At 36.6% G+C, this 24833-nt stretch overlaps 1 protein-coding gene across 3 annotated transcripts in view; it reads left to right on the forward strand.

Moving 5' to 3' along the window:
* Nucleotides 1-3621: 3621 nt before the first annotated feature.
* Nucleotides 3622-24833, forward strand: part of SLC30A6 (solute carrier family 30 member 6) — a 52526-nt gene continuing 31314 nt past the window's right edge. Inside the window, exons 1-5 of one of the 3 annotated variants that reach the window (XR_008915485.1) lie at nt 3622-3882; nt 10313-10399; nt 12154-12238; nt 12898-12940; nt 20253-20318. Coding sequence is in view for 2 of the 3 variants with exons in the window: in XM_056813239.1 (XP_056669217.1) it covers nt 3880-3882; nt 10313-10399; nt 12154-12238; nt 12898-12940; nt 20253-20318 (284 nt within the window). In the remaining variant the exon portion in view is untranslated. The other 2 variants (XM_056813239.1, XM_056813240.1) reach the window with 2 other exon arrangements.

Raw genomic sequence — 24833 nt, forward strand, 5'->3', positions numbered from 1 at the left:
AAATAACAACTGTAACAAATAGAGTCAGGATCTATCAAATTCTTTGCCTTGTTTATGGTTTCTCATCTATAATGCTTTTATAAGTAATATCATGGAGATTTTTCATGGGATCTTTATTTTACTCCAAAGAAAGCAATGATTTTATTTTTACATATTCTTTACATAGTCTTTGGAAAAAAGCAAGATATAGAAATAAAGACAATAATAAATTTGCATCTGTCTCTTTCCACTAACAATAAAATTAGTGATAATTGATTGTAATCTTAGACTGATTCCCTCCATGAATGTTATTGGTTATTGTATTATTCTTTGGTATTATTTGAAACCACAGAAATTTTGACTGCCCTAAATTGCTGGATATTTCAAGGCTTATTTCATTTGAGAAATGAGGTTTTTTTAGCTATACTCTACTCTAAATTTTTTGTTTAGGCTGGTCTCTAATTCAACAAACATTTATTATGTTAATAGGGCCCCAGTGATAAAAGGAAAAATTGTCCATGCCTTTAAGGAGCTTCCAGTATGGAAGTAATTAATGGTGGCAGGAGAAGTAAGTGAATATATGTTTAGAAATAAATACAAAGTAACTTTTCCAGAACAGCTATTTATTCAGTAATTTCAAAAAGGAGAGAATGCTAATGGAGGGGTTGGCTAAAAGGGGGAAGCAGATAGCACACAATTAGAAAAGGCCTCTTGTGCTTTAAAAAGCTAGGGGCCTTAACTGCCAGGCTAAGGATTTTTCATTTTATCCTAGAGGCAATAAGAAATCATTCTTGAGGACTGATAGGGGGCTTTAGGAATAATGCTTTTTTCAGCTGTATGTAGAATGGACTGAAAGGGGGAATTCCTGGAAGCAGGAAGAAAATTTAGCATGCCAAGACAGTAGAAAATGAGAGGTGATAGAGCCCACATTGGGTTATAGTTTGTGTGGATGGCCAAAGCAGGACAAAAATAAGAGATGCTAGAAAGTGTAAAAATTAAATTTAAGGTTGAGACTGAATATAATAATTATTTGGTCGCCAAGGATTTTACTTATAAAATCCTAAATTGAAACACTCAGGTCAGAATGGAGTTTTATGGTGATTTAATTACAACAGGAGGAAGAAATTAAGAGGGAGAGAGAGAGGAGAGAAGGAAAGGGAGTTAACTCAACTGCTGCGGCGCCGTAGAAACTCAAGGGTTTGGCCTGGGAGCCAAAGGAAAAAGGGAGTCAGTCCTTATCACTCACCCACGTGCCCGATTGAAGGAAAGCTGTTTGAGGGGCTCCTCCAAGCTCAAGCTCTAGGATAGAACTGGCATCTAGCCCTCTCCACAGGAAGTCATGAGAACGCCAGAGGCTGTTCTCTACCTCACTTCCTGCGTCTCACATGTGCCAATGATGGCTCAAGCTTGGCTTAGGACAGCCCAGGGGGGCAGTTAGTTGTTTCTGATTTGTCATTAGCTAGCACATGCCTGTGTAGTGTGGGTGTGCACATTCCTGGGTGCTAGACCAAGCAAGATGGAGGAAATTTAAAAATCACAAAAGGGAAGATCAAAAAGCCTTGGCAACTTTTTGGGTATGAGGGTTGCAGGAAAGAACCCACGTAACTACAATGTTCCAAAATTGGATATCTGAAAAGATTGTGGCGCCCTTGAAAGAAATAAGGAAATGTGAAGATGGGAAATGTTGTTTGGGCCTATTTGTAAAGCTTCTAAGGTATCTGGGGGTAGGTACAGGTTGTTGGGAGTACAAGATTGAGGAGGGCAACAAATAAATATAGATTGGAGTTAAGGTCTCCTCAGCTTTGCTAGAATTCTCAATAAGCACACATTCTAATAACCAGGGGAACAAAATCTATGAATGGTTCATTGCAAGGCTGATGGAAAGGTCCAGGGGGTCCACAGGGTAAAATGGTTGGGTAGAGGTCAAAGTCTAGGGGTCCTGGTTTTAAAACAAAAAAGTAAATAATTTAAAATTTTAATTATTGGAAAGCCTGATAAAGTTGTATTTATTTATGCAAACTAATATTTCTTAAAACATCTCAAATTTGCTAGTTATCTGGGACACAAAGTAATTGAGGGATAGTTTTGTGCCTCAAGGAGTTTTCTGCTGACAGTTGACAGCTAGGTGGTACAGTGGATAGAATACCCAGCCTGGAGAAGACTCCTCTTCCAGGGTTCAAATTTGGCCTCAGACACTTACTAGCTAGGTGACTGGGTGACTCTGGACAAATCATTTAATCCTTTCTGCCTCAGTTCCTCATTTGTAAAATGAACTGGAGAAGGAAAAGGCAAACCATTCCAATGTCTTTGCCAAGAAAAATACAAATAAGGTCATGAAGACTCACACATTATTGAAAAACAACACAAATTTACAAAACAGGCACAAGAATAACACATAAACATTAAGTGCCTACTATATACAATATGCTAGGTGCTGGGATTATAAAGGCAAAAATGAAATTAGTCCCCACCCATGAGGTACTGACATTCTTATACATACAAAGATATACAGAAAATATATTCAAGTATTTTGGTAAGGGGAGGAAGTACTTTGTAGCAGTAGACAGTGGGCCGAACCATGAATTCCTCAACCTCCATTTAAGGAAGGGTATATGTACAGACATATAATTTACTGCCCTGTTGCATTCATTTTGGATTTTTTTTTTTACTTTTTCCATTGCTTCCCCTATTAGGTACCTTCCCAATCTCCACATCTTTTTCCTTCCTTTGTGTGCTATCTTCCCTTGTTTGACCATAAGATCATAAAGGTTTGAGCTAGGATCGTGGTTATGAATGAAGAACACATTTACAAGAGATGATGTGAAGGTAAAAAGATTTAGCAGTGAGTTGAGGAGAATGAGTAATGATGCAGCCATTACTGAAAAGTGTGAGCCAGGTTTCAGTTGAGCAATACCAGGGATGGAGTCATTTAGACTTATCTTCCTGAGTTCAAATCTGCCCTCAGACACTTATTAGCTGGGTGACTCTGAGCAATTCATTTAACTCTGGTTGCTTCAATTTCCACATCTGTAAAATGAACTGGAGAAGGAAGCAGCAAACCACTTCAGTGTCTTTGCCAAGAAAACCCCAAATAGGGTCACAGAGTCCGATTTAACTGAAAATGACTGAACTGAACGTTTCAGTAAGAACTAGTAGATGAAAGGATCGAGAAAAGAAAAGATTTAGGATGAAGTTTGGAATAGGCATTCTACAGGGTGAAAAGGCTGGATGGGGTTAGGATGAAACTTTGAGGTATTAGGGTTGAGAGGGATAAATAAGGAATCAATTGGTACAGGGTTGTTGAGAGTGATTTCGATGATGATCTACAGGACTTCGGAGTTTAATTGTAACAGGTATGACCAGATGAGATTTCAAAAAAGGCTTCAGACAAGTCTCCTATAAAACCCTCGCCCTTAAATAAAACACCCCGTCAAAAAAAGTTTTAGACAAGTCTACCATAACACACACATAGAGACATCCCCAAAAAGCCGTCGGACAATTTCCGATAAATGGGATGCTGGCTTTGTCACTTATTAATCTCTTAGGGCTCAAAAACTAACTTCCCTGAGATTTACTTTCAAGTTATAGCACGTGACACGAAGCCAGGATCTCCAGCCTCTTCGTCGCTGCTGCCGGTAGAAACGCTTGTCCTCTCCGTCAGTTAGGGAAAATGAAATGTAGCTTCATTTCTGCAGCCTAAACTGGATCAAAAAACGGAATAACTACTCCAACACGCTCACTCTAGCAGCTCCCTCCCAGACCTACCGTCCTCACTTCCGGATTCCTCTACCTCGGCCAACCGCAGGCATTTGTCCCACCCCTTCCGCTCGGAGGGGGCGGGGGAGCAGCCGGCCTGCCGCAGAACGACTTCCGGCGGCGGGAGCTGCGCGGCCCCTTATCATGGTGAGTGGGCTGCGGGCCCGGGCCTGGAATCGGGCCCGGGGTATGGGGTCTCCGGCGCTGCTCTGGGAGCGACGATTTCCCGGTGCCGCTGCACTGGCGAGGTTGGGCGGGGGCGGTGCGGCTGTCTTCCGTCCTTCGTCTCTCCGGAAGCGAGGCTACTGCTGCTTCCTGGAAGGTCTCTCCCACCCCCTCCCTCGTCGCTCTCAGCTTTCTCTTCCAGTCTTGTGGGGCTACATCCTCTTGTTTTGTCGGAGCTGCGAGCAGCTCTGGAGTTCGGCCGCTCCTGCTTTCACTGGCCTGGGGGCAGCTGCGGCTGTCCTCTGGATTGGAGTCGACGTCCCGCGCCCTCTGGCTGCCGAGTGCCCTGAGCTGTCCACAGGTGCCAACGACTCCGCTTTGCTTTTTCCTTAATGTGAAAAATAATTGAATTAAGAGCCAGCTCCCAGGGGGTTAGAGGACATTAGGAAAGAGTTTTCAGAATAAGAATTGCTAGTAACTCGAGGAGAGAATCTACGATTTATTAATCAACCGCAACGTCCCAGGCTTTAGGTTCTCCCTATCACTAATAAGAAAAATACCTGTCAAAACCACTTAAGATTTCATCACCTCATTTCCCCCGAACTGTTAAAGATGACTATTCAGGAAAAACCAACAAGCATTTATAAAGTGCTTACTTAGTGCTAGATCTTGTGCTAAGATCTGGGAATACAAAGAAGGGCAAAAGCAGACAAACTCAGTTTCTAATGAGGGAGACAGTACAAATGTGTGTATACCAGGTATACATATATAGAATATAGTAGACAACACAAACATATATGTTTTTTTATTTTTTTAACATTGTTTTATTTGGTCATTTCCAAACATTATTCATTGGAAACAAAGATCATTTTCTTTTCTTCCCCCCCACCCCCACCTCTCTTATAGCCAACATGCAAGTTCACTGGGTATCACATGTGTTCTTGATTCAAACCCATTTCCATGTTGTTGGTATCTGCATTAGAGTGTTCATTTAGAGTTTCTCCTCAGTCATATCCCCTCCACCCCTGCAATCAAGCAGTTGCTTTTCATCAGTGTTTTTACTCCCACAGTTTATCCTCTGCTTGTGGATAGTGTTTTTTCTCCTAGATCCCTGCAGATTATTCAGGGACATTGCATAGACACTAATGGAGAAGTCCATTATGTTTGATTGTACCACAGTGTATCAGTCTCTGTGTACAATGTTTTCCTGGTTCTGCTCCTTTCACTCTGCATCACTTCCTGGAGGTTGTTCCAGTCTCCATGGAATTCCTCCACTTTATTATTCCTTTTAGCACAATAATATTCCATCACCAACATATACCACAATTTGTTCAGCCATTCTCCAATTGAAGGGCATCCCCTCATTTTCCAATTTTTGGCCACCACAAAGAGTGCAGCTATGAATATTCTTGTACAAGTCTTTTTCCTTATTATCTCTTTGGGGTATAAACCCAGCAGTGCTTTGGCTGGATCAAAGGGCAGACAGTCTTTTATCGCCCTTTGGGCATAGTTCCAAATTATCCTCCGGAATGGTTGGATCAATTCACAACTCCACCAGCAATGAATTAATGTCCTTACTTTGCCACATCCCCTCCAGCATTCACTACTTTCCTTTGCTGTCATGTTAGCCAATCTGCTAGGTGTGAGGTGATACCTCAGAGTTGTTTTGATTTGCATCTCTCTGATTATAAGAGATGTAGAAAACTTTTTCATGTGCTTATTAATAGTTTTGATTTCTTTGGCTGAACACTGCCTGTTCATGTCCCTTGCCCATTTATCAATTGGAGAATGGCTTGATTTTTTGTACAATTGATTTAGCTCTTTGTAAATTTGAGTAATTAAACCTTTGTCAGAGGTTTTTATGAAGATTGTTTCCCAATTTGTTGCTTCCCTTCTGATTTTAGTTACATTGGTTTTGTTTGTACAAAAGCTTTTTAATTTGATGTAGTCAAAATTATTGATTTTACATTTTGTGACTCTTTCTAAGTTTTGCTTGGTTTTAAAGTCTTTCCCTTCCCAAAGGTCTGACACATATACTATTCTGTGTTCACCTAATTTACTTATAGTTTCCTTCTTTATGTTCAAGTCATTCGCCCAATTTGGAATTTATCTTGGTGTAGGGTGTGAGGTGTTGATCCAAACCTAATCTCTCCCACACTGTCTTCCAATTTTCCCAGCAGTTTTTATCAAATAATGGATTTTTGTCCCAAAAGCTGGGGTCTTTGGGTTTGTCATAAACTGTCTTGCTGAGATCTTTTACATCATGTCTATTCCACTGATCCTCCTTTCTGTCTCTTAGCCAGTACCAAATTGTTTTGATAACCACTGCTTTATAGTATAGTTTGAGATCTGGGGCTGCAAGTCCTCCTTCCTTTGCGTTTTTTTTTTCATGATTTCCCTAGATATCCTTGATCTTTTGTTCTTCCAAATGAACTTAGCTATGGTTTTTTCTAATTCAGTAAAAAAGTTTTTTGGTAGTTCAATGGGTATGGCACTAAATAAGTAAATTAATTTGGGGAGGATTGTCATTTTTATTATGTTAGCTCGTCCCACCCATGAGCAATCAATGTTTTTCCAATTGTTTAGATCTAGTTTTAACTGTGTGGTAAGTGTTTTGTAGTTGTGTTCATATAGTTCCTGTGTTTGTCTCGGCAGATAGATTCCTAGACTTATGCGGGTTTATTTTGTATCCTGCAACTTTGCTAAAGTTGTTGATTATTTCGAGTAACTTTTTGGTTGATTCTCTAGGATTCCTTAAGTAAACCATCATATCATCTGCAAAGAGTGATAGCTTGGTCTCCTCATTGCCAATTTTAATACCTTCAATTTCACAAACATGTATGTTAAGTCATTTCAGTCATGTCTAACTCATAATCCCATTTGGAATTTTCTTGGCAAAGATACTGGAATGTTTTACCATTTCCTTCATCTCTTTTTATAAATAAGGAACAGAGGCTAACAGTTAAGTAACTAACTTGCCCAAGTCACAAAGCTAGGAGAAAGTGCCTGAACCTTATCCACTGTACTTAGCTGCCCCCATTAGGTATTGTAAACCTCAAAATTTCTTAGACTTATAAATGTTGGAAATTTCACCATTGGGAAATTTCATACTTGAAAAATTCCCTATTGATAGTGGGTCTTGGCTATTGGAATGTGAACCCCTTTGGCATGAGAGTTTCCCTCTCCTCCCTTCTTAAGATTACTTTAGGACAGAAACCTTTTGCTGAACAATGGAAAGACTTTGACCTATGCTTAAGCATAGAACAGGAATTTCTTTGAGTCATGATTGATTTTAGAATTGATACAATGGAGATACTTGGAATCAATCTCCACCCTACTCAGTCCTAACAGGATTGAGGAAGGGCTGCAGCATAGATCAAAATTTAATTATTCCAATCTCTACCCTACTCAGGTTAACAGGATTTAGAAAGGGCTGTAGCAAAGGATCAAAGATTTAATTATTTGAGAATATGACCTTCAGCAGACATGTGCAAAGCCAGAGACCTCTGGGCGGTCCTGGGTTAAGCTGGAGCCTCCATTGGCACAGGGAAGACATGGACAGTGATTGGTAGATGTGAGAACTGAGGGGAGGGAACTTGGATGGTTTCCTTAAAGAGAGAGGGGTCTGAAGACTGAGAGGGGGGTTTTAGGAGTTTGTCGGAGTGGTTGCAGTGTGCTCTGAGAAGCTTGCTCGGAAGGAAGCTGAAGGTGGGGGCTCTGAGACTGTTTCTCCATTTTGGTCACGTGAGTAATAGGGACTGATCTCCTTTCTTTGCCCCAGCTATCTAAGGGCTTGGGCCTTTTGGCCCAGCCTAAACAGAAGGGGTATTTAAGCCCTATTCTCTTCTCTCCCCTTTCTCTCTACCTCTATCTATCTCTAATTCCTTTCTTCCTCCTGTTTGTAATTAAAACTCCATAAAAGGTTGACGGCTGACTTGAGTTTTCATTTAGGAATTACATAGCTGAATTCCTTGGCGACCTTAAATTAATATATATATCAGTCTTTTAAAAGTTATTTCCTTGTCACAGTATACACATATTTATGTATTGTCTCCACTATTAGATTAGTTTGAGAGCTGGGATTGTTTGTATTTGCCAATAGATAGACATAAGACTGAAATTGGTGGTAATCAGAGGGGAGGCCTAAGCGCTTTGGGGGGGGGGGGGATTTGAGAAACTTGTTGCAGAGAGTAAGATTTTAGCTGAATCTTGAAGGAATTCAGGGCAATAAACTTGGATTAAGAAAGATTATTGGGGGCAGCTGGATGGTTCAGTGGATTGAGAGCCAGGCCCAGAGATGGGAGGTCCTGGGTTCAAATTTGACCTCAGACACTTACTAGCTATGTGACCCTGAGCAAGTCACTTGACCCCCATTGCCTAGCCCTTACTACTCTTCTGACCTAGACCCAATACACAGTATTGGTTCTACCAGAAGGTAAGGTTTTTTTGTTTGTTGTTTTTTTTAAAGGAAGGTTATTAAAGAGTAGTTATATCTGTAAAGTGTATTAAAATCTGGCTTCAGTCATTGGTTGCAACTATTTTCTGTGACTTTTTTCCCTCATTTCTGAAATGAAAAGACTGAATTCAGTGATCTCTAAAGTCTTTTCTAGCCCAAATCTGTAGGATGCTAAAAAGTTTTTAAGTACTCTCTGGGAGAACTAGAAGCCAGGATGATGTATATTTGCTTTGGAATGTTATATTTACTTTTTCCTCACAGTTTGTGTTCCTGGCACTTAACAGAGTAACTGGCACATGTGACAGTACTCAATAAATGCTAGGTGATTGAATAAACAATTCTTATTTTTGTGTGCTGATTATTTTACTCAGTAAAACTTAAGGGTAGAAACTGTTTGGTTTTGTCTTCGTATCTCTTGTGCATCAAGCATAATTCCTAGCACATACTAGGTGCTTTGTAAGTGTTCGTGAAATTGAATTATTGAACTGAGAACAGTGATGTCTCCATGAATAAGAGTGTGTGTGTGTCTGTGTGTATGTATTTAGGAAGCTATTTTCAACTTTGTTTCAAGATTTCTAATCTTGTAACATCTCCAAGTCTCTGTTCCTTGAAGGATTTTGGCAACTATTTTATTGTGGAGGATATCAATTACATGGCCACTAAGTATTCTCTGTATAATTTCCAGAAAAATTATTTTGTTTAAATAAAGACATATGTTGGAAATACTTCATATTTATCAATTGACTTGTTTTTTTATAATGTTGAAAGTTCTGGCTTTTCCTTCCCTCTAAACCTATCAATTTTATTTTGTTATTATTTTCACACAACTAGGAAGTGTTTGAGGTCAGGTTTGAATCCAGCTACTCCCAATTCCAGGCTCAATACTCTATATCCACTGTGCTACCTAGTTATCCTCCATACCCATCAGTTTTGAACTTTTTAAGCTAAAGATTCTTTAGTCATAGAGCATAGACAATCGTTTTTTGAAGTATTTGGTAATTAGAAATCTGTAGCATCAAGATGAAAGATTTTGTAAAAGTCAGTTTACAAGTCCTCCCTCTCTGTCTCTGTCTCTCTTTCCCTCTCTCTCTCCCCATCTCACCTATCAGATTAGTCAATATGGCAGTAAAGGAAAGTGGTAAATGTTGGAGAGCATGTGGCAAAATTGGGACACATGCATTTTTTGTTGGAGTTGTGAGCTGATCCAACTATTCTGGAGGGCAATTTGGAACTATGCCCAAAGGGCTATAAAATTGTGCATACCCTTTGATCCTGTAATGCTGGGTTTTCATCCCAAAGAGATAATACAAAAGGATAAAGGACTGACTTGTCCAAAAAATATTTACAGCACTCTTTTGTGGTGGCAAAGAATTGGAAATTGAGGGGATGTCCATTAGTTGGGGAATAGCTGGACAAATTGTGGTACATGTTGGTAATGGAATACTACTGTGCTATAAGAAATGATAAGCAAGATGATTTCAGAAAAAAACTGGAAAGATCTGTGGGAAGTGATGTAGAACAAAATAAACAGAACTGGGAGAACATTGTACACAATAACAGCAATATTGGATGATGATTATTTGTGAAAATTTGGCTACTCATTAATTCAATGATCTGGGACAATTCTGAAAGACTTATGACAGGGAATGCTATCCACCTCCAAAGAAAGAACTGCTGGAGTCATCTTTCACATCAGTGTATTTTTGGTTTTATTTTGCAGTTTTAGTTATTATGAGTTTGCTCTTACAATAGTGACCAGTATGGAAGTGGGTCTTGTATGACCGTTTCTTTAAATGGGAGCGGGGGGAAGTGCTGCTTTATGACATGAATGCAAAAAGAACAGACTCATTATTAGCATTTACCACTTTAGAGTGAAACATAGATAAAACTGGATAAAATGTTACACTTAAAATAGGAAAGAAATACTTATTTAGGCTATATTGTTTCTTTTTACAGGGGACAATACATCTCTTTCGAAAATCACAAAGATCTTTTGTTGGAAAGTTATCACAGGAATTTAAATTGGTAGCAGCAGACCGAAGGGTAAGTCAATTTTAAATATATAATCATAATTATAATTTAAGGGAAGTAAGTAAAAATCATTGGCTTAATTTCAAAACTTGATTAATGTTTTGTTTTTTTTAAACCCTTACCTTCTGTCTTGATTGGCTCCAAGGCAGAAGAGTGGTAAGGGCTAGGCAATGGGGGTTAAGTGACTTGCCCAGGGTCACACAGCTTTGAAGTCTGAATCCAGATTTGAACCCAGGACCTCCCATCTCTAGGCCTGACTCTCAATTCACTGAGCCACCCAGCTGCCCCCTTACCTCTCTGCCTTTTGGTGTTTTTCCCATCATTTTAATTTCCCTTAATTGTGCTGACATAGTCTGGGGTATATCATGTCATTCATAGATCAAGCATCATATTTTTATTTTTTTATTTTTTTTAAGCATCATATTTTTAGAACATATTTAGAACACTTTTTCATGTGATTATTGATAGTTTTGATTTCTTAATGTGAAAAATGCCTATTCATGTTCCTTAACCATTTGTCAATTGGGGATTGACTTGACTTTTTTGTAAATTTGACTTAGTTCCTTATATATTTGGGAAAATAGACCTTTGTCCAAGAGAGTTATGTTATAAAAAATTTTCCCCCAGTTTGTTGCTTCCCAACAAATAATATTTTTTAAAGAAAAAAAAAGAGAAAAAATTCAGCAAAACCAAGAAATCTAAAAATGCATACAATGTTCCATACCTGTGGACTTGCCAGCCCTGCAGAGGAATAGGCTAGGAATGTCTTCTCATATTTCTTCTTTGAATCCATAGTTTGTTTTTTGTAATTTTGCAAGTGTTCACTTTTGATTGTTTTTTGGTTCCTTCCATTTATGTTGTTGTCATGTCTATTGTTTCCTTGCCTTTACTTACTTTGTTCTGCATTATTTCTGGTAAATATTTTTCTGCTTTTCTGTATTTGTCATATTCATTGATTTTTATGACACATTCATTTTCCATTACATTCATGTATCACAATTTCTTTAGCCATTCTCCATTAGATGGGCATCTACTTTGTTTCCAGTTCTTTGATGCCACAAAGTCCTACTATAAAGGTTTTGGTGTGTGTAAGGGCTTTTTAATTTTTTTTTTAATCACTGACCTCCTTAGGTTATAAGCCTATTAGTGGGATGTCTAGATCAACTGTATATGGACATTTCAATCACTTTATTTGTATATCTGCTTTCCAAAATGATTGTACTGACTCACTGTTCCACCAACCATGCACTGGTGTGCCTGTCTTTCTACAGCCCTTCCAACATTGACTATTCCCACCTGTTGTCATCTTTGTTAAATTGCAGAGTATGAGGTGAAACCTTGGGATATTTTTGATTTACATTTCTCTTATTAGTGATTTTGAGCATTCATTCAAATGGTCAGAATTTATTTTATTTTTTAAAAGAAAAGAAAGTTAATAAAGGTGGGCAGTTTCATATACAATTCTTTTTTTCTGTTCTGCTGTGTAGATGTAAATACTCATTTGGTTTTTGTTAAGTTCAGAATTTAAAAAATAAATTCAATTTTTTTTCTAAAAATAACCATGAAAATACAAATTCGATTGCATATGTATATAGCTTAAAAGAGCTAACACAAGAATTAGTAATTTTAGTAAGATGGAAAACAAGAAGGATATAGCACTGTGGACTTTCTATAGTTCTGATAAAATAATGCAGTCCCTTTGATCTAACTTTCTTGGTGTTTTTGTTTTTGTTTTTTGCAAATAAATACAAATTTTTCATTCACAGTCCTGGAAGATCTTGCTTTTTGGTGCTATAAACTTATTGTGTACTGGATTCCTGCTTATGTGGTGCAGTTCTACTAACAGTATAGGTATGTTACAGTTTTTAATTTTAGAAAGTTTTACTATATATATAGGCTTCTGGTTGTAAATAGAGTGTGCCTTATTTAATACCCTAGGTGTGGTCCAGAAATGTGTATACATTTAATTTTTGTGAATTAACATTTTAAATGTGCTTTAAGGACATATTTAAAGGATAGTTGATAAATATTGCCTCCTTAAGGCTAAAATTAGTTTTTAAAAATGTGATTAACCCCCTTAATTTTATGTTTAATTTTTAGATACATTTTCTCAAAGCAGAGAATACTTGTGACATTTGGTACCAATGATCTATTATTCTTATAGGATTGTTTTTCTCTGACTTTTAATTTATAGTTATGGTTTTTACAGCTATGTAAATGTTTGTTGCGTTTACTCAGACCAAAATAAAGTAGATCTTCAGTTTTTATTTAGTTAATTAAATATAGTCTTTTCAGTTTAAATGTACGAATAAAACCCAATTTTCTTTTGTTGTCTACCTTAATTCAACTAATTAGAAAATTGCCAAAAATAGGTGTAGACAGCTAAAGGGTAATGACCTGAATAATAAAAATTGTGGTGACTTGACAATGAAATGTTCTCAAGAGAGTTAATTCTTAACAATTATCCCAATAACACTACTTTTATCTTTTTTCCATTTTCCCCCCAACAGCTTTAACTGCCTATACGTATCTGACAATCTTTGATCTTTTCAGGTAGGTTTTTATTTTTATTTTTTATTTTTTAAAAAACTCTTACCTTCCACCTTGGAATCAATACTGTGTATTGGTTCCAAGGCAGAATAGTGATAAGGGTTAGGCAATGGGGGTTAAGTGACTTACCCAGGGTCACACAGCTAGGAAGTGTCTGAGGTCAGATTTGAACCTAGGACCTCCTGTCTCTAGGCCTGGCTCTCAATCCACTGAACTACCCAGCTTCCCCCTTCAGGTAGGTTTTTAAAAATTGAAATCTTTCTGCTCTCATAGAATTACTTCTTTTCATTAAGGAATAAAGGGATTTTCCTTTTCAAAAACATAAAATGGGTTTTGACATATAAACTATTGAATGAAATGAGCCAGAGATTTTGCTGCTATATATGTACCTCCCCACCAAAAGGTAAGTGATTAAAAAATGGCCTCATTTACACCAAAATAAACATAGCAACACTTACTGCATTAATAAAGAAGTTGGGTGGGATGTTTGTTGATTGAGGAATGGCTAAACAAGATGTAGTACATGAACGTGATAGAATATTATTGTACTATTAGAAATAAATATGATAAATACAGAGAATCATGGGAAGATTTATATAATTAAGGTAAAATGAAGCAAAAGCAAGCAGAAACAGAAAAACAATATATACAATGATTATAATGATGTAAATAGAAAGAACAACAAAACAATTAAAAATGTGTGAAATTATAATTATCATACTTGGCCCTAAAGATGACTTAGGAGAAGTCACCTCCTCCCCTTCTTTGCAGAGCCAGGGAACTGTGGATAGGAAACACTGAAGATGTCAGACTCTTTAAGTGTGTTGCTAATGTTAATTTTGCTGAAAAAATTTTTTTCTCTTTATTTTTTGATATCAGGAGTGGCTCTCTAGAAAGAAATTAGGCGATTTAAAAATAAATACTATCAAATAAAATGTACATTAAAAAAGAAAAGTAATCAGGATAAAATAATCCTTATTGTAAAAGTTAAATAAGAAAGACATAAGATTTTAACTTGAAAAAGAGTTTTTCAAAGTTCCTTTAAAAATCTCTGCCATAATGTATTTTAAGAGATTCAGTTTTAAATTCACTACATTCAGTAAATATTTGTCATAGACCTACCTGATGCAAAGCAGAATACTGGGGAATGTAGGGGTATGAGATGTATGTGGAGGGAATACAAAAATTAAATTTTAAAGATCTCTGCTTTTAAAGTAGGAGAGGTAGACACTTCCAAACTTGGACTGAAAGCTTGTTAAATTATCTGAAAGCATTAGGGAAAGTAAAATAAAAGTATGGCTTAAATGAAGAGAAAGAGCAGTTATAGTTTCCTCAAAATGCAACAGTATGCTTGAAAAAAGTGGCAATGTAACACATTTCATTTAAGACAGTATAACTTAGCTAATACTGATGTAAAGGGATATTATCTGACTCTAACAGACTAATGGTTAGCTTTAAATAGTCAATTCATAAAAGAGGAATCACAAATAGTAAAATATTTGGTTTCACTAATAACAAATAATTAAATTAATTACAGAAATAAATAATAAATGATTAAAGAAATTAAAACAGGGTTGAGTTATTAATTCACATCTTTTAAACTAGTAAAACCAATAAAAATTCAATATTGTTGAGGCTTTAGTAAAATATGGGTACATTTATACACTCATGTGCTATTTTTTTGGAAAGTAGTCAGGCAAAAAATGAATCCTAAAACTCGCCTGATTCTTACTAATCCCAGTATTGAGAATATTCTTCAGTGATTTCACTGATGCAGATATTTTCTCTACTGACAAAAGAGCTCAACACTTCCACACTTTAGTATATATTCATGAATTTTGGTGCCAGGGATTCTGGCTTTTGAGATTCAGAATATATACTAAGAAAGTACATTTTAAAAAAAATTATTGTTATTATTTTGAACTATTTATAGCAATCTTCAGTTAATCAGCTGTTGAAATTAGGCATATAAATAGTCACAATCTTGAAATTTGAACCTTTTATTTTTTTCTTAACATGGAAACATAATATGCCATACATTCAAGAAGTTATCATCACCTTCATATTTTCACCTCTTTCCCTTTTCTACCCAGCAAGCAACCTTTTATTCATCCAACAAAAGAAAAAAATAATTGTTCAAAACCAACACATCTGTTTGACAGTATATGCAATATTGTACCCCCAAAGACACCCCTTCATCCCCTCTCTAGCCCTCAGCAAAGAAGAAGGTGGAATTTCTCAACAATTCTCCAAGGCCAGCCTTTGTCAGTTTCATTAAAAATATATATATTCTTAGCATTTATTGTTTTGTTTTGCTTTCCTGGTTCTGTTTATTTCACTTGTCAGTTCATAGAAATCTCCATACTTTTCTGAATTCTTCATGTTTTTCATGGCTTGGTAATATATTTTATTGTATCTACATATCAGAGATTGTTTAGTTATTTTCAAATTACTGGACACCTATTTTGTTCCTGATTCTTTGCAGGAGAGAACAAAAAAGTGATATTATGAATATTTCCTTTGATCTTTTGACTTTGTGTAATTTGCCTAGCAATGTGTAAGAATTTTAAATTTAGGTTTTATGCTAATTATGAGAATTCTATAGTAATATTGTGGTCACCAATTTAAAGATATAGCCTAAGTCAAAATGACTTTTAGTAGCTTTATTTGTAAAGAGATGGAAAGAGTGAGAGTAGGAAAATGTAAGAAGGAGGTAGAGAATTATCTATCCTATCACCATAAGCACTGCTCTGGTGTGGGGCTTAGCCCCAGCAGGGCTTGATAATCTTCAGCTAAAGGACCAGGTGGTATCTTTAGCAAGGATTTCACCAATGCAGTCTCCTCCAGGAAAAGGAAGGCATCTCTGGAATAAATCTCTCCAGAAGCCAGGAAAGGCAGGCCCACTACTCACCCAGCTCACTGGCGCAGGATCCAGTGAGAAGTCCAAAAAGAGAAGTCCCAAGGTGAAATCTCAGGAGTAATCCAAAGGAGAAGATCCAAGCTGAAGGTTCAAGCAGAAGAACCAATTCAAAGATCCCCTGAACAGGAAGTTCAGGACTTTTTATAGTCCTTTTCCCATGTCACTTCCTGTCCCTTTCTCTACTCTTAGGGAACCATTTGCAGTCTTTTAATTTGCCTAGCACTGCCCAACCCTCTTAGGCAGTGGCCTCTGGAGTTGTCACCCACTCTAGCAAGTGACTTGCGACCTCTCTTACTTAGTGTTAAGTAGGGGTGCTTAAGTTTTTTATTGATTAATTTAAAAGTTGTTGATTGATACACAAAGTTTGATTCACTCTTCACAAATGGGATCTTGGGTCAAAGGTATAGATGGGTTACTAATTTTTTTTTTGCATAGTTCCAAGTTATTTTCTGTATAATGATTAGACTAATTTAGAAGTTCGCCAATAGAGTATTAGGATTCCTGATTTCCTGCTGATCTTTGTCCACCAACATTGATTGTTTCTATTTTTTGTCTCAAGTTGCTTTATTTGCATTTTCTTATTAGTGATTTAGAGCATTCCTTCGAGTGTTTTTGTTTTTGTTTTTTTTTTTTTGGTTTGTTTTTTGTTTTTAAACCTTTATCTTCCTAGAATCAACACTGTTTATTGGTTCTAAGGTGGAAGAGTAATAAGGGCTAGGCAATGGAGGTTAAATGACTTGCCCAGGGTCACATAACTAGGAGGTGTCTGAGACCACATTTGAACCCCAAGACTTCCTTTCTCCAGGTGTGGCTCTTAGTCCACTGAGCCACTTAGCTGCTCCTAAGAAATTAAAGTGGTTTTTAAAAGCTTACAGTTCTTTTTTTGGAATTGTTGGTTCATATCCTTTGACTAATTAACCCTTGGTCAGTTACTCTTGACCTTATTTATTCTTTATATATTCTATCAGACCTTTGCTAGAAAATTTGATATAATTATATTTAATAAATACAATATAAAATGCTTAATAAATAAAATCTTTTAAAAAGTGTTTTCCTTCAGCCCACCTCTGATTTTGTTAGTAATTCATTGTTAATAATTTAAATTAAAAAAAAAAGACTAATGTTTACAAAGACCTGGGCATTCTCTTTATGACAGTGACAAAATGAAAATAACCCAAAATTCCCAACATGGAGAAAATGGCTACCCTGTGTAAAGGATAATTTTAGCGTTGTGACCTAAACTATATTAATTATTGGCCGCCATGAATATCCCAAATAACAAAAAAAAAATTTATCCAAGTCAGTCTGGAAATTTATGGTGATTTAATTAATATAGTGGAAAGGAATTTAAGAAGAAGGGAAAAGGAAAAGGGTGTAGGATTTCTCCCGCCTGGCTTGTGCTGGGTGGGAAGATTAGAGGCTCTAGAAGGTAAGGTTTTGGAGAATAAAAGATGAAGGAATCAGCCTGAACTCCAAGGGGGCTCAGCCAAGATGCCTGAACCTGAATTAGCTCAAGGACAAACTCACCATCAAAATCCAGACAAATACCTGCCACCACACCAAGATGTCAGAACGCTTAGCACTCTGCCAGCCAGAGATGCCTCTCCAGGAAAATTGCTGAAGAAAGCAAGTGACTTGCCCTATATAGACGGTTTTACATCACTTTCCTGCGTCTCTTCTGTACCAATGTTAGCTTGGCTTGACTTAGGACAGCCCAGGGGTCTGTCCACTGTTTCTGCACATGTCTGTTGAAGGCCATTTTCTCAAATACGTAATCCTTGAGTATGGTACAGACATTCCTGACTTTGTTAAACTAAGTAGGGTGGAGAAATGTAGAGTTCCCAAGACTTGATTCTGTTAAACCAAGTATCTCCATTGTTACTAATCAGGAGATAGCTAAATCAGATCTTCTAAAGTATGGTCTGAGTAGGGTGGAGTAGTTTTAAAATTCACACCTGACTTTGGTATATCAGTGCAGTAGACTATTGTGTTGCCATAAAGCAATACAAAAACAAAGCTGATAAAGAAATATAGAATATCTCTAGGACAAGGTAAAAAAAATAAGGAATATTTTACTCATGCTGAATATACCTATATGGGGAGTGCCAGATAAATTAAGCACATTGCCTCTAATGATAACAAAATGTATATATGTAGATAATAAAACAGTATGTATAAAATAATGATAACAAAGATGTATGTATAAAAATATACACCTTATAACTGAATTTGCAGTTTTAGAAACATACCCAACTGTCCAGAACTTAAGAAAACCATTAAAAGTGCTTCAAAAACAACCAAAACATCAATGTACATTGGAGTATGGTCAATAGTGATCTGTTTGTTAAAAGTCTTTTGCCGAATAAAGCTAATTAGAATAAACAAAGCAGTTCTTAATGTCTTCCCCTCCCCCCCAAAGCAATGTTTAACCAAAAATAAATTTTCGCCAAAGTATATAATAGTATTCAATCTATTAGGCTTCATTAAAGAACTAAATAGTCTTCTCAACTTTTAAAATATTATCATTTTGCCTTTGGAGATATTCATTTCATTTACTCTAATTAATCATTTCCAGCTCAAATGATAGTTAATTGAGAGAATCTAATTATTTTGATGGTGAGTAAAAATTGATGCACATCCTGTTGATGAATAAGCTATAATATTTTCCTGGTTCCCCGACTCCCAAGTCCCTTATATCTCTAAAATGTCTCATGTCACAGAGTAATTGATTTCCTACCTATTCTCCACAGGAACTTGTTACCCAAATCCCCAGTATATGAGAGTGAAACATTGTTTTCCTCATTTCCCCATGAGTAGCAAATTCTTTAGCAGGCTGCAGTCTCTTTGACAGTGCCACTGTGAGTAGGTTTACTGTCATAAAAATTCCATTTTGGTGACTATAGACTTTCGTTACCTCTCCCTGCTCCCTTCTGGTTTTTTGTTGTTGTTGTTGTTGTTGTTTTTTGTTTGTTTGTTTTTAATATCTTCTGAGATCCAGTGACACTGGCCTCCTGGCAATTTTTTCAGCAAGATACTGGACTCTGGACATTTTCACCGACTATCCCCCGGGCCTAGAATTCCCTCCTTCATCTCTACCTCTTGACTTCCTTCAAGGCCCACCTAAAATCTCGCCTTCTACAGGAAGCCTTTCCTTATCCATCCTAATAATAGTGCCTTCCCTCTGTTGATCATCTCCAGTTTACTCTGTATGTGCCTTGTTTTTTCATAATTGTTTGCATGTTGTCTCCTCCATTAGGTCATGAGTTCCATGCGGGCAGAAACTGTCTTTTACCTTTGTATCCTAACCTCGCACTTAGCACAGTGCCTGGCATACAACAGGTGCTTAATAAATTAACTTTCTGGGATACAACCTTAACCTGGATCTCCACAGAGGAGAGACCCCCCCCCCCTCCATTTTGTTGGGCACTCAAAGAGAATTTTCACCAAAAATTCACTTGAAGGATAAGAATTAGACATAGCTAAATGTACTCACAAAATGAGTACAGCCACTCAGGGCTATTTGGCCTGGGGTTTGTTTAGGACAGTGGTGGTGAACCTTTTCAAGATGTAATGCCAGGCCCTGTCCCCATCCTCCTAGATCAAGTGCTTTGTTGGCCCTCCCCCCCAGACTTTGTGCCGTGCCCTTCCCCCTATCACTCCACACAGGAGAGGGAGAAAGGGCTCCCATTGGGCTGCCGGGCAAAGGGGCGGGGGATATGAGAAAATGTCATCAGGCATTATGGAGAGGGAGAGGGGAGCAGCTCTGCCTGAGTCCTCTGCCTTTCTAGTAATGAACTTGGGGGGCGGGGTGGGGGAACTGTATGCCCATAGAGAGTGCTTTGCGTACCGTCTTTGGCACCCGTGCCATAGGTTTGCCATCACTGGTTTGGGGAACAGTATTATTCATAAGATGGAGCAAATTGTATACATTTTCCCCATGTAGAATGCTAATATAAATAACTATGGGTGTGTTAACTTTTCAGTTATTTTCAATATTGAGCATGTTAGTAAATATTATTTTAAGTTATCTTTCTATATCTTGATAATGCCAACATTATGAGGTGAAATATAGTTAAATTAGAAAATTGAGTTAAGAATTTAAATATCATTTCTATCTAAATAACTGTAAAATGTTATAGTCTTGTGGAAATCATCTGTTTGGTTTCTCTGTAACTTGCCCATAGTTTTTATACAATGCTTGAAAGTTGTCCTATAAAGATCTAAGTGCAAATTTTAAATTAAAATAATTCTGTTAAAAGGGTTTATTATTAATTTAATATGGGCAACCACAAGTATCCTTCAGAAACTTGTTAATTATGAAACTCTTAATAATATAGATCTTTAAATTGAAATAGACAGCTTCTAATTAAATGTATTTTCATTTTTTAAATTCAGTTTAATGACATGTCTGATAAGCTACTGGGTGATGGTGAGGAAACCAAGCCCAGTCTATTCATTTGGGTAAGTGAACTTTATTTCCTGCTAAGTGGTTAGTTATAAAATCAACAAATATAATATGTAGTTTTCAGAGCTGTTATAAACATAGAGGGGGGGAATAATGAGCAAAATAGCTTTTAGTGAAGATAATAGAATGATTTTTCTAAGATATAATTCAAAAAGTATGGAAAAAAAGTAGAATCTATCTTGACCCTGGCTATCTGTCTATACCTCAGACAAGATACTCTATTTCTTGCCTCCAGGGTTTTTCATTGGCCCCTATGCTTGTAGTGTTCTTCTTCCTTATCTCCACCTCCTGGCTTCTTTGACCTCATTCAAGTTCACACTAAAAGCCTATCTTCTACAAATAGCCTTTCCCAGTTCCTCTTCATTCTTTTTCCTTCCCTCTGTTAATTATTTCCTGTTTATCTTGCATATAGTTTTTTTGCATGCTATCTCTTCCATTAGATTGGGAATTCCTCAAGGTCAGGGACTGTCTTTTGCTTTTCTTTATATCCCCTCTACTTAGTACAATGCTAGACAGACAGTAAATGCTTAAAGAAATGCTTATTGATGTCATTGGGGAAAAGCTAATGCATCTTTTAGTGGTGGAAAATACAAAGGACCTTCACATGTGAGTTATTCCACGTGTTATGATAAATGTATATTTTGGAGTTAATACAATATAGTATGACAAGATTCTAGGGATAGCAAGTATAGTAGCAATGGATTTATACAGAAATTGAATTTAATCTACCAGCTGAACTTATAGTTTTCCATTTTAACAAAGTGAACTTCAAGTAACTTAAACTTGAGCAAGAAGAGAACTTTCACTGAAAGTGTGATAGATCTTGACAAAAAAAAGGTTATAATTTTTTCAGAAAAAACATCTAATGGAAGAATAATGGATTGGCATTGTCAGTAACGAAGATATCTGTATTGAAATCTATAAAACTGAGTAGAAACATAGTAAAGAACATTGGTATAAAGATTTTTTAAAAGAACAATTGAAGCAATATTGTTTTAGAACATACTGTGGACTATTCATCTAGATGATAGATGTAAATAATAAATGTTTCCTTTGTATCAGTTATGGATTTGGCACAGAAGCTATGAATAGTGATGAAGTTCAAACATCTAGACATCTGTTAGAAGTTTAATTCTGCCCCCCCAAAAAAATGGCAAAATTTTCCTTTTTCTAATTGACATTTTAGCCCCTAAAAGTAGAGAAGGCCATCAGAGGGATTTATGCTTAATCAGCTTTTAAATAGCACTTTCTAAGTGCCAGGCATTATACTAAGTACTTTATAAATATTATCTCATTTGATTCTTGAAATAACCCTGGGAGGTAGATGTTATTATTATCCTCATTTTATAGATGAGGAAACTGAGGCAGAGATTGAGTGTCTTGCCTGTCACTTACAGTGAGTAAGTGTCTGAGGCCAGATTTGAACTCAAGGCTTCCTATCTCCAAGCCCAGAGTTCTATCCACCGACTCACCTACCTGCCTCTAAAGCAGCAAAGGGGAAATTACTGGTGATAGAAATGACAGAAACTTTGGGAGAAAATTTGTTTCATCTTTAAGTTTATACTAGTAAGGATTCAGAAAACCAATAGATAGATATGCAGACATGTCACCCCAAACATACACGTGTTGACAGGAAAAGTTAAGGGTGTTTACATCAAGATTGACTTCTTGAAGTTGCTGTTGCTTTATAGTTTAGATAGAAAAAGAAATCAGGGAGGAGTGTGGTGAATGCGGACTATGGTGGTGCAAATGTGTAGGGAAGGAATAAGAATTTGCAAAGAAAAATTTAATAGTCCATTCTATGGTAATCTCTCACTCTCATGATATCTCCTGAAATGATGGGAGATTCTAACAGGTTGGCTTTGGCTTTGGGATAGGCACACTGTGATGTATGTCTTCACAAAGAGAGTCTTCAGTATTCCCTCTTCTCATAAAATAAGGAGAATTATGTTGCAAATAGCAAGAAAAGAGATCATCTGGACAGAATTCTGATACTTTCTAAAGGAACTAGAATGGCTTTGGGTCAGTTAAAACCCAAAGGAATTGTCATATGTAATGGTTCCTAGAATGTCCCCTTTTCTTTTCCATCTTTAGGTTTGTTGCCCAAGGACTATGGTTTATAGATTTAGAGCTGGAAGGAGTCTTAAAAGTTATCAGTCTAGTCTGTCGCAAGGAAAATGAGACCCAGAGAGATTGTGACTTTTCCAAGGTGGTATAGGTAGTAAGTGGCATAGTTGAGATTAGAAGTCTAGACCTCTGAATCTGATTTCATTGTCCTTTTCACTGCATCATTCTGACTTTGAGATCTCTAATCATCTCAATTATTTTTTCCTGGAATCTTCCTATAATAGTTTTCCTTCTGAATCCAATCCTTGGCCATTCACTTGTAAGGCCAAATTCCTCAGTGACTACCTTTCTCTGGTCCTTAATGTGTGTTTTTTACATATTAACATTACTTTTGCCCATTGTCTCATTCATTTTTCAAGGCAGAACTGATTGAAAAGTATTCACAGGTGTGATTTCAGAACCTATTCTTAGTCCATGAATAATAAGAGAGGTGCTGGAAGATCAGACATACACAGATTTTCAAAGTGGGAGAAATAGATTCTGGAGTTTATAGATTATTTCAAATATGAATCTGGTTGTTATAGACATGATAATAGAAACTACAAATTAACTAAAATGTGATGCTGATGTCCAGCACAGTTGTAAAACACATTATTGTATATATTGTAAACTTTTAAAAAGAGTGCCACAGTCAGTAGTAGCCAAATTGGGAGTTGTCATGCCAAATGACCCTTTTTCCCATTTTTCAATAAGATCACCAAACTGGTCTATCAGGAGAATGCCATAGACATATCATAATATAGACATAATATGTCTTAATTTTAGTAAAACAGTTGAAGACTCTCCTTATAGCTTTGTATAGCTTAATAAAACATATAATAGCATATTTAAAGTGGATTCACAGTTTGTTAATCAAAGTAGCCAAAATTATTTGATTAATGATTAGTATGGAAATGTCTAATATACTACCTCCTATTTTTACATTTTTCTAAATAATGTGGATGAAGATTTGGGAAGCACACATTTCCAAATGACACAAAGATAAGATAGCTAATAAAATTGATAAAAGGATCAAGGTGCAAAATTATTTTGACAGATTGGAACATTTCACCGAAATCAGTTAGAGGGACACAATGGAATGTAAAATCTTGCATTTAGGTTGCTTCGGAAGATACTGAGCTCCTTGTTAGGGCAGGATTTTAAGCAGATGCTGGAGGCCCATTTCAGAAGAATGCTTTAGAAGGGATTTCTATATTATTGAGCTGAGATAGATAACCTTTAAGGTTCCTTTACCTATAATATTATGTAATTGTAAAGTCTGAATTGCTAATAGCATTTCAGCTTGGAAATATGATCCTTGTTTTTTGTTTTTTTTAATTTAATTTTTTAGCTCCAAATTCTCTCTTTCCCTCAAGCCCACTCCCCCACCCTTTGAGAAGACAAGAAATAAAAAATTCATTATACATATGAAATCACACAAAACATTTTCTCATTAGCTATTTTCTGGGGTGGGGGTTGGGGTAGCAAGAGAAAGCTGAAAATATATGCTTCATTCTGGAGGCTGAGTCCATCACTTATCTATCTGGAAATGGATAGTATTTTTCATCATGAATCCTTTGAAATTGTCATGGATCATTGTAATTATCAGAATAGTAAAGTTTTTCACAGCTGATTATCCTTAAAATATTGCACTTATTATATAAGTACATTGTTGTCCTGGTTCTGCTTACTTCACTTTGCATCAGTTAAGTTTTTCTGAAATGATCCCCCTCATCATTTCTTTAAAAACCCTTACCTTCTGTCTTAGAATCAATATTGTATATTTCTTCCAAGGCAGAAGAGTGGCAAGGGCTAGGCAATGAGGATTAAGTGACTTGCCCAGGGTCATACAGCGTGGAAATGTCTGCGCCCATATTTGAACCTAGGGCCTCCCATCACTAGGCCTGGCTCTGAATCCACTCAACTACCTAACTGTACCCCACCCCCCATGTCTTAAAGGACAATAGCATTCCAACACATTCATATATATTATACCTTGTTCTTCAATTGATGAACATCCATCCCCTCAGTATCCAATTCTTTGGCACTACTGTGAATATTTTTCTATATTTGAGTCTTTTTTTTTTAACCCTTACCTCCCGTCTTGGAATCAATACTGTGTATTGGCTCCAAAGCAAAAGAGTGGTAAGGGCTAGGCAATGGGGGTCAAGTGACTTGCCCAGGGTCACACAGCTGGGATGTGTCTGAGGCCAGATTTGAACCTAGCACCTCCCATCTCTAGGCCTGGCTCTCAATCCACACTCAACCCAGCAGCCCCCTATTTGAGTCTTTTTTTCTTTAATATCTTTAAGGTCTAGACCTAGTAGCATTATTGCTGCATTAAAATGTATGCATAGTTTTATGGCCATTTTGGAATATTTTTAAATTGTTCTCCAGAATGGTAG

This window comes from Monodelphis domestica, chromosome 1 (genome assembly GCF_027887165.1).
Source record: "Monodelphis domestica isolate mMonDom1 chromosome 1, mMonDom1.pri, whole genome shotgun sequence".
Classification (NCBI taxonomy): domain Eukaryota; kingdom Metazoa; phylum Chordata; class Mammalia; order Didelphimorphia; family Didelphidae; genus Monodelphis; species Monodelphis domestica.